The sequence below is a fragment of the Castor canadensis genome, chromosome 7, assembly GCF_047511655.1.
Source record: "Castor canadensis chromosome 7, mCasCan1.hap1v2, whole genome shotgun sequence".
In the NCBI taxonomy this organism is placed as follows: Eukaryota; Metazoa; Chordata; class Mammalia; order Rodentia; family Castoridae; genus Castor; species Castor canadensis.
In genome coordinates this window covers 141,697,968-141,712,313 of record NC_133392.1, presented here as the reverse complement: position 1 = coordinate 141,712,313, position 14,346 = coordinate 141,697,968, and the positions used below count along the sequence as shown (strand labels likewise).

Here is a 14,346-nt window from a genome sequence, read left to right as displayed (position 1 = left end):
AGGAAGAGATAAGGAAGATTGAGGTTCAAGGCCAAGCCCAGGCAAATAGTTTGAGAGAAAACACCCAACAGTAAAATACCTAAAACTAAAAAGGGCTGGGGGCATGGCTCAAGTGGCGTAGTGTCTGCCTAGCAAGCGTGAGGCTCTGAGTTCAAACCCTAGTATCGCCAAAAAAAAAAAAAAGATTTTGATTTATTATTGTTATTTAAATATTTAATAGATAAGAATTTTAATTTTCTTAGATTTTAATTTTCATAGCAAATACTGACAGATAAACCCACTTAAAGAAAAGTGTTGAGTCCTCAATAATTAAGAAAGCAAAGAGGTCCTAAGGCCAAAGAAGTTTGAGAATCACTGAGTCAAACAACAGGGCATACACATAGTTAAAACTGTTGGCTCTGGAGTCATCAACCTGTCATACTGTGCACTCAGACTCTGTTCCTTATTAGCTATGTGACTCTTGTTAAGTTACTTAAGCTCTCTAAGCTTCAGTTTTCTCATCTGAAAAAAGAGAGTGATAATGTGCATTTTGTAGTTGTTAAATGAGAAAATTCATGTGAAGTGTTTAGCACAATCACTAGTATATAATGAGAGTTCAAATATTTGCTAGAATAATAATTTGTAACTCTATAAGCAATGAATTTGAGTCTGGGTTTGGAGACCCACTCTTAGAACTTACCAGAATTTAAACTCAAATAGCTGGAATACTCAAAAGTCCAATTGATGTTCTGTTAGGTATATGTTAGAAATTAAGCAATTAATAGACCTCCATGAGTAGAAAATTTAGAAGACAGTCATTAAAATAAGTACAGAGTATAGAGAAAGAATATTGAGGGCCGTAAGAGAGAAAAAACAAATAACTTACAAAGGTAAACCCATCAAAATCACAGCAGATTTCTCAACGGAAACATTAAAAGCAAGAAGAGCATGGAGTGAGGTCTTCTGAGTACTGAATGAAAATAACTTCAACCCTAGAATACTCTACCCAGCAAAACTATCATTCAAAATAGATGGAGCAATAAAAGTCTTCCATGATAAGCAGAAAATAAAACAATATATGACCACAAAGCCACCACTACAAAAGATTCTTCAAGGGATTCTGCACACACAAAGTGAAAACCAACATAACCATGAAAGGACAGGCAGTACCAAACCACAGGAGAAGAAAAGGCAAGAAAGTAGAAAGTAACATCGATTTAGCTACACACAATCAAACCCTCAAACAACTAAGACCACTAAATGACAGGAATCACCACATATCTATCAATACTAACACTCAATGTTAACAGACTTAATTCCCCCATCAAAAGACACCGTTTGACAAACTGGATTAAAAGGAAGATCCAACAATTTGGTGCTTACAGGAGACCCATCTCATCGATAGAAAGAAGCATAGGCTTAGGGTGAAAGGCTGGAAGAAGATTTACCAAGTCAATGGTCCCCGAAAACGGGCAGGAGTAGCAATACTTATCTTGGACAAAGTAGACTTCAAACCTACATTGATCAAACAAGATAAAGAAGGACATTCCATACTAATAAAAGGGGAAATACACCTAAAGGAAATAGCAGTTATCAACCTACATGCACCCAATGTCAACGCACCCAGTTTCATCAAACATACTCTGAAGGACCTAAAAACATATATAAACTCCAACACGGTGGTAGTGGGAGACTTTAATACCCCCCTATCACCAATAGATAGGTCATCAAAACAAAAAATCAATAAAGAAATCCTAGATCTAAAACATACCATAGAGCAAATGGACCTAGTTGATGTCTACAGAACATTTCATCCAACTTCCACACAATATACATTTTTCTCAGCAGTCCATGGACCCTTCTCCAAAATTGATCATTTCCTAGGGCACAAAGCAAGCCTCAGCAAATATAAGAAAATAGAAATAATACCATGCATTCTATCTGATCACAATGCACTAAAACTAGAACTCAATAACAAAAATAACAAAAAACATGCAAGCAGCTGGAAACTGAACAACACATTGCTCAATGACCAATGGGTCATCAATGAAATAAAAGAGGAAATTAAAAGATTCCTGGAAGTTAATAAAAATGAAAACACAACCTACCAGAACCTATGGGACACAGCAAAGGCAGTCCTGAGAGGAAAGATTATAGCCATGAGTGCATATATTAAAAAGACAGAAAGATCTCAAATCAATGACCTAATGTTACATCTCAAACTTCTAGAAAAACAAGAACAAGCAAATCCCAAAACAAACAGAAGGAGAGAAATAATAAAAATAAGAGCTGAAATCAATGAAATAGAAACAAACAAAACCATACAAAGAATTAATGAAACAAAAAGTTGGTTCTTTGAAAAAATAAGCAAGATCTACAGACCCCTGGCAAACCTGACTAAAATGAGGAGAGAAAAAACCCAAATCAGTAAAATCAGGAATGCAAAAGGGGAGATAACAACAAACATCATGGAAGTCCAGGAAATCATCAGAGACTACTTTGAGAACCTATATTCTAGTAAATTTGAAAATCTTGAAGAAATGGATAGATACCTAGATACTTACGATCATCCAAAACTGAACCAAGAGGGTATTAATCACCTAAATAGATCTATAACACAAAATGAAATTGAAGCAGCAATCAAGAGTCTCCCCAAAAAGAAAAGTCCAGGACCTGATGGATTCTCTGCTGAATTCTATCAGACTTTTAAAGAAGAACTGATACCAACCCTCCTTAAATTGTTCCATGAAATAGAAAGGGAAGGAAAACTGCCTAACACATTTTAAGAAGTCAGTATTACACTTATCCCAAAACCAGGCAAAGACACCTCCAGAAAGGAGAACTATAGGCCAATCTCCTTAATGAACATTGATGCAGAAATCCTCAATAAAATAATGGCAAACCGAATTCAACAACACGTCAAAAAGATCATTCACCATGACCAAGTAGGCTTCATCCCAGGAATGCAGGGGTGATTCAACATATGCAAATCAATAAATGTAATACAGCACATTAACAGAAGCAAAGACAAAAACCACTTGATCATGTCAATAGATGCAGAAAAAGCCTTTGGTAAGATCCAACACCATTTCATGATAAAAGCTCTAAAGAAAACTAGGAATAGAAGGAAAGTACCTCAACATTATAAAAGCTATATATGACAAACCTACAGCCAACATTATACTTAATGGTGAAGAACTGAAACCATTCCCTCTAATCAGGAATGAGACAAGGATGCCCACTATCCCCACTCCTATTCAACATAGTACTGGAATTCCTAGCCAGAGCAATTAGGCAAGAAGAAGGAATAAAAGGAATACAAATAGGTAAAGAAACTGTCAAAATATCCCTATTTGCAGACAATATGATCCAATACCTGAAGATCCAAAAAACTCTACCCAAAAACTCCTAGACACCATCAACAGCTATAGCAAGGTAGCAGGATATAAAGTCAACATAGAAAAATCATTAGCTTTTCTATACACTAATAATGAACAAACTGAGAAAGAATATATGAAAACAATTTCATTTACAATAGCCTCAAATAAAATCAAATACTTAGGAGTAAACTTAACAAAGGATGTGAATGACCTCTACAAGGAAAACTATAAACCCCTGAAGAAAGAGATTGAGGAAGACTATGGAAGGTGGAGAGATCTCCCATGCTCATGGATTGGTAGAATCAACATAGTAAAAATGGCTATACTACCAAAAGCAAGCTACATGTTTAATGCAATTCCCATCAAAATCCCAATGACATTCATCAAAGAGATTGAAAAATCTACCCTAAAATTCATTTGGAAACACAAGAGACCATGAATAGCCAAGGCAATACTCAGCAAAATGAACAATGCAGGAGGTATCACAATGCCCGACTTCAAACTATATTACAAAGCAGTAGCAATAAAAACAGCATGTTACTGGCACAAAAACAGACATGAAGACTAGTGGAACAGAATAGAGGACCTGGATATGAATCCACACAACTACACTCAACTTATTTTTGACAAAGGCACTAAAAATATAAGATGGAGAAAAGATAGCCTCTTCAACAAAAACTGTTGGAAAACTGGTTAGCAGTCTGCAAAAAACTGAAACTAGATCCATGTTTATCACCCTGTACTAGTATCAACTCAAAATGGATCAAGGACCTTAATATCAGACCCCAAACTCTAAAGTTGGTACAGGAAAGAGTAGGAAATACTTTGGAAGTAATAGGTATAGGCAAGGACTTCCTCAATGGAATCCCAGCAGCTCAACAACTAATAGAAAGTATAGACAAATGGGACTTCATAAAACTAAAAAGCTTCTGCTCAACAAAATTAATGTTCTCTAAACTGAAGTGGCCACCCACGGAGTGGGAGAAAATATTTGCCAGCTATTCATTAAAGGACTGATAACCAGAATATACAGGGAACTCCAAAAACTAAACTCTCCCAAAATTAATGAACTGATAAAGAAATGAGTTAGTGAACTTAACAGAACTTTCTCAAAAGAAGAAATTCAAATGGCCAAAAAGCACATGAAAAAATGCTCACCAACTCTAGCCATAAAGAAAATTCAAATAAAAACCACACTCAGATTCCACCTCATCCCTGTTAGAATAGCCATCATTAGAAGCACCACCAACAGCAGGTGTTGGTGAGGATGTGGGGAAGAAGAACCCTTATACACTGCTGGTGGGAATGCAAGCTGGTACAACCACTCTGGAAAAAAATTTGGAGGCTTCTTAAAAATTTAAACATAGACCTGCCATATGATCCAGCAATACCACTCTTGGGGATATACCCAAAAGAATGTGACACAGGTTACTCCAGAGGCACCTGCACACCCATGTTTATTGCAGCACTATTCACAATAGCCAAGTTATGGAAACAGCCAAGATCCCCACTACTGACAAATGGATTAAGAAAATGTGGTATTTATACACAATGGAATTTTATGCAGCCATGAAGAAGAATGAAATCTTATCATTTGCAAGTAAATGGATGGAACTGGAGAACATCATCCTGGGTGAGGTTAGCCAGGCCCAGAAGACCAAAAATTGTATATTCTCCCTTATATGCGGACTTTAGATCAAGGGCAAACACAACAAGGGGTCTGGACTTTGATCACATGATAAGATGAGAGCACACAAGGGAGGTATGAGGATAGGTAAGAAACCCAAAAAACAAGAAGGCATTTGATGCCCTCAGTGCAAAGGAACTCATGCAGAAACTTTAAAGCAACAGAGGCCAATAGGAGAAGGGGATCAGGAACAAGAGAAAAGGTTAGTTCAAGAAGAATTGGTTTAGAATGTAACACATATGTACAGGAAAGCAATGCAAGGAATCTCCCTGTATAGCTATCCTTATTTCAACTAGCAAAACCCCTTGGTCCTTCCTATTATTGCTTGTACTCTCTCTTCAACAAAATTAGAGATAAGGGCAAAACAGTTTCTGCTCGGAAGTGAGGGTGGAGGGGGTGGGGAAAGGGAGAGGTTAGGGGGAAGAGGGGAGAAATGACCCAAACATTGTATGCACATATGAATAAAAGAAATAAAATAAAAATAAAAGTAAATAAAAATTTTTTAAAAAGTCAATCGTATTGGAATTCACTTGCTCTTTTTTGAAGGACTGGGAATCCTCATAAGCAGAAAATGGAAAATTTAATCATGTCCAACAACGTGATGCTTTAAGAAATTTCTGCTGAAACATAAGCATTTTACTTATGTGTTAAAAAGAACAAGCCAATAATACCCATCCTACTTCTCAGAAAAATAGATGGCAGCCTACGTATGTGGAAACTGTAGCATTGACCCTTTGCCCAGACAGGGACTTTGAAGCTGTTACCAACTTTTCAAATTGGTATTAGCAATAAAGCTTTAAAATTAATTACCCTCCATTTATGGGTATTTAGAAGGTATGCAAACTTGTCAGTTATTCCCCACTTAATTATTTGAAATCTCAATCCTTAATTAGGAGATGCAACAAACATTATTAAGAGGCTGTCATATAACAGTGTAACTCACTTGAATGGCTCTCCTGAGCCCATTTGAAATTTAAAAAAATACAGAGAAAGTGTGTTATAACTTCTCTTTGTAATAAGCAAGAGGTAGCTAGTTCCAGAGCTCCCAGGTTAGGTACTTTGTAAACTGCAGAATGATAGTGGTAAATTGTTAGGTAGTACTGAGTCGATTCTGGACAGTACTCATAATGGCTTAGAGATAGCTAAATCTCTTTGCAGCTGATTTGTGATGACTTTCGAAGATGTTAGAAACTTTAGGAAAAATTGATCTTCACATTTTTTAAGGTGACAATATTTAAAATTTGTGATATTAATTTGTAAAACATATTTCCTTGCACAGATGTCTGTGGCTGGTGGGATTATGGGAGATTTCCCTGCTGTGTTTTTTTTCCTGTGCTTTTAATAATGTTTTCCAAATTTTACACGATGAATGTTCATGATTTTTGTAATTGGAAAAATCTTTCTAGGCTATTAGGTGGGGTGAAGCAAGGTGGTCACCCATGTAGAGGAACAGTTTGGCTTAAGATTTTTGAGGCCTAAGCAGAGCGAGAGTGAGTGGGTTAGAGGGCAGCCTGGCTTGAGGAGTTACAACTTAAATGGATGAGGCAGGTAATCAGGTGTGCGCACTGAGTGGTGGATTTCACAGGTTAAATGATCAGGAAGGGCGTACATGTGGAGGTAAGGCCCATGAAGGGTGCAGAGGGCAAGTACCTGGTGAACAGGGTGAAGAAGGAGTCCATAGAAAAGGTAGTCTAACACTGAGAGTTAGAACTGAGTGAGGTAAGGAGGGGATCCATGTGTGGGGAGCAGCTCAGGATGAGGAGTTCAGGGTATAAGCAGAATGAGGAGATCTTCCACTGAGGAGTGGTCAGTGACAGCAATGAGAGATTGACTATATATGGGATAGCGAAAAAGGGACTATTGATCAAATTAATCAACATAATCAGGATAATGAGAGTCAATAAATGAAATTACGAAAAGGGAGAAGCTAAAATGAACCCTGTGGCATTGCATTAAAACTGGATGTTTCATTGTGAAGTCCTGATTTCCAATATGTAGAGATAAATGGTTATGGAAATACAGATGTAAATAGGTACACATGTACCTGTATACTCTAACTACATTGTACTGGAGGATGCTCCAAAAATAATGAGAAATGTTTAGAAGGACAGAGAATCCAGCTTGGAGAAGCTCCCACTGACCATATCTGGGATAATTTAAGCAAGAAAATAAATAAGGAAAATAATTCATCATATTGCATTGAGTGAAGTGAGAATTTAGACTGGATCTGTGGTTGACTGCTTGCTTAGCACATACAAGGCCCTGGTTCTATGCCTAGCAATGTTAAAAAAAAAATCTGTAAGTCCACATTGAGCCACGCTAATGTAAATAAATAAATTCATTGAAAGTTTGATAAGGAATAGGACATTCAAAAAGTTTCAAGAACATGCCCATAAAATGCTTATTAGTTACAAAGAAAGGAATTTCACAGAGAAAAGTCTGGGAGATATCAGTGATCAAAATGAACATCATCTGTGAAGGGACAAATTGAAATCATGGACCACCTGATAGGATGCAGTGAGGACACCTCAATACTGTGATACTCCTGTCAAAGACCTGGGGGCTGGGGATATGGATCTGTAAATCTTTGGCTAGAATCAAAGGTTAAGGAACTATTATCATTCTGTATCACTAAACTGTATCATTCTGTGACTACTGACCAAACTTGAGTGGGATTTTAGGTTTGTATGGCAGTATTTAACAGTATTAATTTTCTGGCTTTGATATTCTTTAGAAAAAAGTCCTTACTTGTAGGAGGTATTACAAATGGTTTCAGGATTGATGGGTCATCAGGTTGGCAGTTTACTCTGAAATGGTTTGGGACAAAATGATTTCTGTTGTACATGACTTTTAAGAAACATAATTGTTTAAAAATCTAAAAGTAACTGGTTGTAGAGCACCTGTCTAGCAAGCATGAGGCCCTGAGTTCAAACCCTAGTAACACCATCCCCCCCCAAAAAAATCTGAATATGATATAAAATATTTAAGTACAAATATCAACTCAACTTCAGATGTAAGTATTTTCAACTAACAAAAGAATTAAAAGAGCTCTTACTTCCCCTCCTTACTACAATTTTAAAGCATGCTCACCTATATATATAATTTGAAATTTAAATGTATATTCAAAGTGAGCTATCAGCACCTCTTAGGGTTGAAAGAATGAATATAGGGAAGATTTCATTTAATGTTTTAAAAATTGCCTACATACTCAGGTGATCCAAATTATTTCTCTTTATGGTCTGAATAGATGGACCACTGGACTGTTAGAAAATTAAAGTTGTAATCATAATAAACATAGTTTACAGAATAGTTTTCAACAACTGTTACCTCATTTGATCCTAATAGTCACATTCATTTATTCAGCAAAAACCAAAAAAAAAAAAAAAATCATTGCCTTCCTAGTATCTGGAAATAATCATTATTGATTCTTACTTTATAGAATACATTGAGGGAGATAACTCAAGTGCAGGAACTAGGATTCTAGCCCAGTAATGTGACTTGAGTGCTAATTTAAACCTGCTGTTTGGTGACATATGATCCCACAGACCTTTCCTCCTCTCCCCTCCCCTCTTACCTTCCTTCCTTTCCTCTTCCCTTCCTTTTTTTTTTTTCTCACTGGGGTTTGAACTCAAGGCCTCATACTTGCTAGGCAGTAGCTCTACCACTTGAGCCATGCCCTTAGCCCTTGGGCAGGTTTCTTTATAAGCAAAATGAAAATGTTGAATTCTGTAATTTTTAAATTCTATTTCAGTTTCAAAGTCCTAAAATTCACTCCATTAATAATAGTAGGAAAAAAATAAATAAATAAAACATAAAATAGCTGGGAATAACCTTAACTAGAAAAGCACATCACTTACATGGGAAGAAAAACTTGACAATTACACAACTTTCTTGGGATGTTTTGAATGATTTGAATATATAGACTTGCATATGGATTAATTTTCCCATCCCTCCTCCCTTTTTGTCTTTACCCTGTGGCACCCCACCCCCAAACAAGGAATCCTTTGTTCTTTTTAATTAGGATAAAGACTGATGGATTTGGAAGAGACTTTTCCTTCTCAAATGAAGAGAGACCCCTGCTGCTTCCTCTGGCTTAGGGCAGTTTTGGGGAGAAAACTGGCACTTCTATGTTGTTTTTCTTGGGGAGGTGGCTGCATTATTGTTGCTATGAAGTTATATTTAATGGGTCTGAATTGTGCATTGTTAGGAATGATATCTTTGTCTTGAAAGCTCAACATAACAGCTCATGAGCAATTTTCAAAAGAAAAGAAAATTCTAAAGAAGACCTTCACAATGAATGTTATTACAGTGAGACTGTTTTCAAACAAATCTAATTCATTATGTGTCTAGTAATGGAAACATCTTAATAACAAAAAGCAGTCCCATTATCTGTGTGCTTCTGTTAACCAATTTATTTTGTTTAGATTAGTGGACAGGACACCATCTGTTACCAGAAATTTTCTTTTCATCAAACCTGTCCCCAGTAAGAGTCCCAGTCAAGTAACATCAGCTGCCCTCTTGTTTAATTTCCATAATTCAAGTCAGGGGTATAGAGAGAAAAAAGCAGCCAAGAGGATCTTGTAAATTGCACCATGCCCCCTGAGGATTTAATTTGATCATCTTGGCAAGACAATTAGTAGGAGGAGTTTCTGTATGGTGCAAAAACAGGCCAAAGGGAAAGGATACAGACTGTTGATGGGTAGAGTGAGTGGCTTTAAGGAAATTGGTTAGTAGAATTAAAATTTTATTTTCTGAACATATTTGAATTGTTTAGACACAGGTAATGAAAAGATTCTCATTCCATAATTACTTTCAGGACTCTGAAATATATTTTATATAAATATTAATATATGTATACTTATGTTTATGTCTTTATATACAGTACAATGAATATGCAATTGTTATTACCAAGAATGTGATACTATGACACTGAATTTTTTATGTTTATTCTGTCAAAGGTCCATGACTCCAGCTCAGGCTGACTTGGAATTTCTTGAGAATGCCAAAAAGTTGTCTATGTATGGAGTTGATCTTCATAAAGCAAAGGTAATAACTTTGTCCTTCGTTAATATGATTATATGACAGGTCTGTTATGCATATGTCACACTTGTTTCATATGGTACACTTTTTACCATCATCATCATGATTTTTTTTTGGGTGGTACTGGGGTTTGAACTTCAGGCCTCACACTTGCTAGGCAGGTGGTCTACCACTGGAGTCACTCCACCACCCTGTTTTGTGTTGAGTATTTTTTTGAGATAGGGTATTGTGAATTATTTGCCCAAGGCTGGCTGATCCAGGCTGCTGATCGCTGCCATCTAAGTAGCTAGAGTCACTGATACCTGGCATCATCATTTATCTGTGGTATTTTAAAGCATTCAAAAGAAATAGTGCCAGGCATGGTCAGTCATGTCTATAATCCAGCACTCAGGAGGCAAAGGGGAGGGAGGAGGATCTTTAATTTGAAGCCACCCCGTGCTGCTTAGTGAGATCTTTTCTTGAGAAAGAGACAAAGAGAGTAAGGAGAGAGACAGAAACTTTAAGTGCATCAGTTGAATTACCCCTTGCAATTCTACCATCAGATTAATTTTCACAACCAAGCCAATATAAAGATCATAACATCTAAAGATAAACAAATTTATTTTCCTAAATCAGTTACATTTGAAGAGTGGTAGCAAGGCATATTTCATAGCCAACATTAGCTATATCAGAACCACCTGTGGAGTCTACTAAATATGCAGAATGCTGAGCTCCTCCTGGATTTATAGATTGACTTTGGAAGCAGAGGCTCAGAATCTCCACAGTTAATGAGCATCCAGAATGATTCTAATGCATGTTTGAATCTGAGAAATGTTGGCCTAAGGTCATGGTTCTCAAAATGTGCTCTCTGAGTCAGAGGCATTTAGCATCACCTAGGAAATTGTTAGAATGCACTTTTCAGGCCCCATCCCAGATTTATTGAATCAGAAGCTGGGGGTGGAGCTCCACAATCTTTTTAAACAAGCTGTCCAAGTGATTCTAATGCATACTGATAGAACCACGGTGTTCCTTTGAGAACCACTGTGTTGGGACATCAAAAACTTGTGCTTTAATCCATTTCAGCCTAATACAGTCTGACAGTAAATAATTGAGACAAGTTGCTTGACTTCTCTCATCTTCAGCTACTAAAATGACAGGGGAGGTTGCAGAGATTGTGAGAGAAAGGGTTCTTTTCCTGCTGAAGGCTGGCGTCAATCAGAGATGGAGGAAATAGTCAGGTAGCATGTTCCTCTCCCAAATATTGTAAAGCAAATTGTTTTTCCAAAGTATGTCATTAAAAGAGAGATGTTGTACCCAAAGTCTTTAAAAACGTAGCAGGGCATCTTCTGGTAAATTCTCAGCTATGTAATCAGTGAATTGAAGTTGTATATAGTTTCTGTAATTCTTTTACATAACACATGTAGGCACTAATGTTTTTCTGTATACTTATTTTAGGATAAAAGCAGTCAAGAAGCATTTAACTTGGGTTTTGATTACTTAGCTAAAGAAATAGCCATCTGTAAAGATTAGCTGAGGTGAAGTTTATTTTCCTTGAAATACATAGATGATTAATGTTTTAAAAAATTTCTTTAATAAAGAGGCATGTTGGGCTGGGGGTATGGCTCAAGTGGTAGAGCGTCTGCCTAACAATTGTGAAGACCTGAATCAAATCCCAGTACTGCCGGGCGGGGGGGGGGGGGAAGAGGCATGTAAATGTGACTTCATTTTGCTTTAATGTTTCTTCTAGGTTTATAATTTAATATGCTTAATGTTAGTTATTTTAAATATTTGAGATTCTCTTATGCTGGGTTTATACAGGTACAGAGTCAACTTTTAACATGATATCTGAAGGGATTATCACTTTATCATGCCTGTACTCCTAGCTACTTTGGAGGTGGAGATTAGGAGGATCAGGGTTCAAGATCAGACCAGGCATAAAGTTAACAAGATCCCCATCTCAACCAATAAAAAACAGGGTATAGTGTGGTACACCTGTTATCCCAGCTACCTGGAGGCATAAATAAAAGGATTGAGGGGCTGGAGGTGTGGCTCAAGTGATAGAGTGCCTGCCCAGGAACAGTGGAAAAAAATTATAATTGCACATGTATATTTAGTAGTAATACATAGCCCTAAGTCCTGGCCTCCAGGGAATCATTTTGCTGACTTAGATATAATACTTTCATGGATTATGATTGTTAGATTAAGTTTTATGCATACTTTGTAACTGGTTTTGGTTGCTGTTATCTTTGGGCTGTCTAATAATAGCCAATAATGCATTGAATTCTTTGCTCAAGATTAAAATGCTGGTGCTTTTCTTTTTTAGGACTTGGAGGGAGTGGACATCATCTTGGGTGTCTGCTCTAGTGGCCTTTTGGTTTACAAAGATAAATTGAGAATTAACCGGTTTCCTTGGCCCAAAGTGCTAAAGATTTCTTATAAACGTAGCAGTTTTTTCATCAAGATCCGTCCTGGAGAGGTACAGAATTCTTGTTTTTTTCTTTCCAAACCAAACATAGAACATGCCTAAAACATCTCTTCCAGCTGGACATGGTCTTAAATGCCTGTAATCCCAACATTAAGATAACTGAGGTAGGAGGATTAAAAGTTTGAGGCTAGTCTGGGCTATATGGTGGGACCTGGTCTCAAAAACAAACAAACAAACAACATTTTTTCCTTCCCATGTTCCTCATTATGTCATCTAATAGGTATCTGTGTAGTTGACTATTTACTGGCTGATGATTTGTTTTCTACGATGGTCAGTCCTGTAATGCTTCTTTTCTTCCTTACTACTGGTCTTCTGGACATTTCTCTTCTTATAAGTAGACCTCCATTGCCAAAAGTGAAACTTGAATTGGTTAATTTGTCTCTTGTTTACTTCAGGCAAAAACTTGATGGAAAAAATTTTAAAATTGAATAGCATGAGATTTTAAAATTATTTATGGCATTAACATACTCATGTGTGTTCAACTTTGTACCAGATGATGCAGTTATTAATTGGTGGCCAAGTTTCAAGATATACTAATGCTGGCCAATTTTAACTTTTATGTTGAAGAGTTGTGATAGTACAATAGGAAGTTGTTTAAGTAGGAATTAGTGTTTTTTTTTTTTTAAAGCTTTAGCTCCTCTGGCACTTACTAAGTAAAAAACCCTGGACAAATCTAAAACTCAGCTTCCTTTTGATTCAAAGGAATCTTCTCCATCCAGGTGGATTTGAAGATCAGATGAGCTGACAGCTATGAAAAAGCTCTAAACAGAAAAGGATCATACTAATGTAAGGTAGCTTTCTTGTGTATATATCACCATCTGCTGGTGAAAGATAGCTTACTATTTGAGCCTGGAAATTCTAAATGTGCAGCTTTAAAAATCTTGGCTAGAGATGATCACTGAAGCACTCATTTTATACTATAGTTATTTACCTGTGCTTATCAGTACACTTGTATTTAAAACTTCCCTTCAAGAGTCATTCAACCAACAAATATTTATTGAGGGTTTTCTTTGTTCCAGTCACTATTCTGGAGACTGGGAATGTAACAGTAAAAGAAACCCATCCCTCAGCAATCTTATATTTTAATGTAGGAAGACATAAAAATATATATACACTCAGAAATATTAATAAATATGATAATGGGAAGTCCTTAGCCTCAAAATGTCAGCTGTTTAATATATACTAAAAATAAAGAATTCTTTCTTAAGAAAGCAATCAGGAGCAACAGAATTCTGAGAAGTGGAATATTATGACTAAAGTAGATGACTCATAGTAGCATGGTGCACTAGAGAAGGTAACATCCTGTTCTACCATTTTATAGCTGTGAGGCTGAGCAATTCTCTAACTTTAGGTTTCTTCATGTATAAAAATCTAAATGATATTATCTAATGTATTATGCTATTGGCATTAATAGGCACTCAAAGCAAATGTCAGTTTCCTTTTCCTTTTCTACCTTTGCCTAATTAAGGTTAGGAACAAGCAGGCAAGAAACGGATACTTCAGTATTTCTAATAGTCCTGGCAGGATATGTTTTACTTTTGTCAAGGATGTATTCTAGATAAATTAATGATCAATCAAAATAAAAAGAATTACAAAGAAGAATCACTTAAAAAAAAAGAAAAGGAAACGAAGCCTTTATTTATTTTTTAATTTATTTATTTAATTTTTTTTATTTTTCTTTTATTATTCATATGTGCATACAAGGATTGGTTCATTTCTCCCCACTGCCCCCACCCCCTCCCTTACCACCCACTCCACCCCCTCCCTCTCCCCCCACCAATACCCAGCAGAAACTA

General features: G+C 36.4%; 1 protein-coding gene across 23 annotated transcripts in view; it reads left to right on the top strand.

Annotated features, from left to right (window-relative positions):
- Positions 1-14,346, top strand: part of Epb41 (erythrocyte membrane protein band 4.1) — a 203,304-nt gene that overhangs the window by 128,946 nt on the left and 60,012 nt on the right. For all 23 annotated transcript variants that reach the window (XM_074080775.1, XM_074080768.1, XM_074080767.1 and 20 more), the window contains 2 exons: positions 10,005-10,092; positions 12,389-12,541. In XM_074080775.1, coding sequence (XP_073936876.1) covers positions 10,005-10,092; positions 12,389-12,541 — 241 coding nt within the window. The remainder of the gene's footprint in view (positions 1-10,004; positions 10,093-12,388; positions 12,542-14,346) is intronic.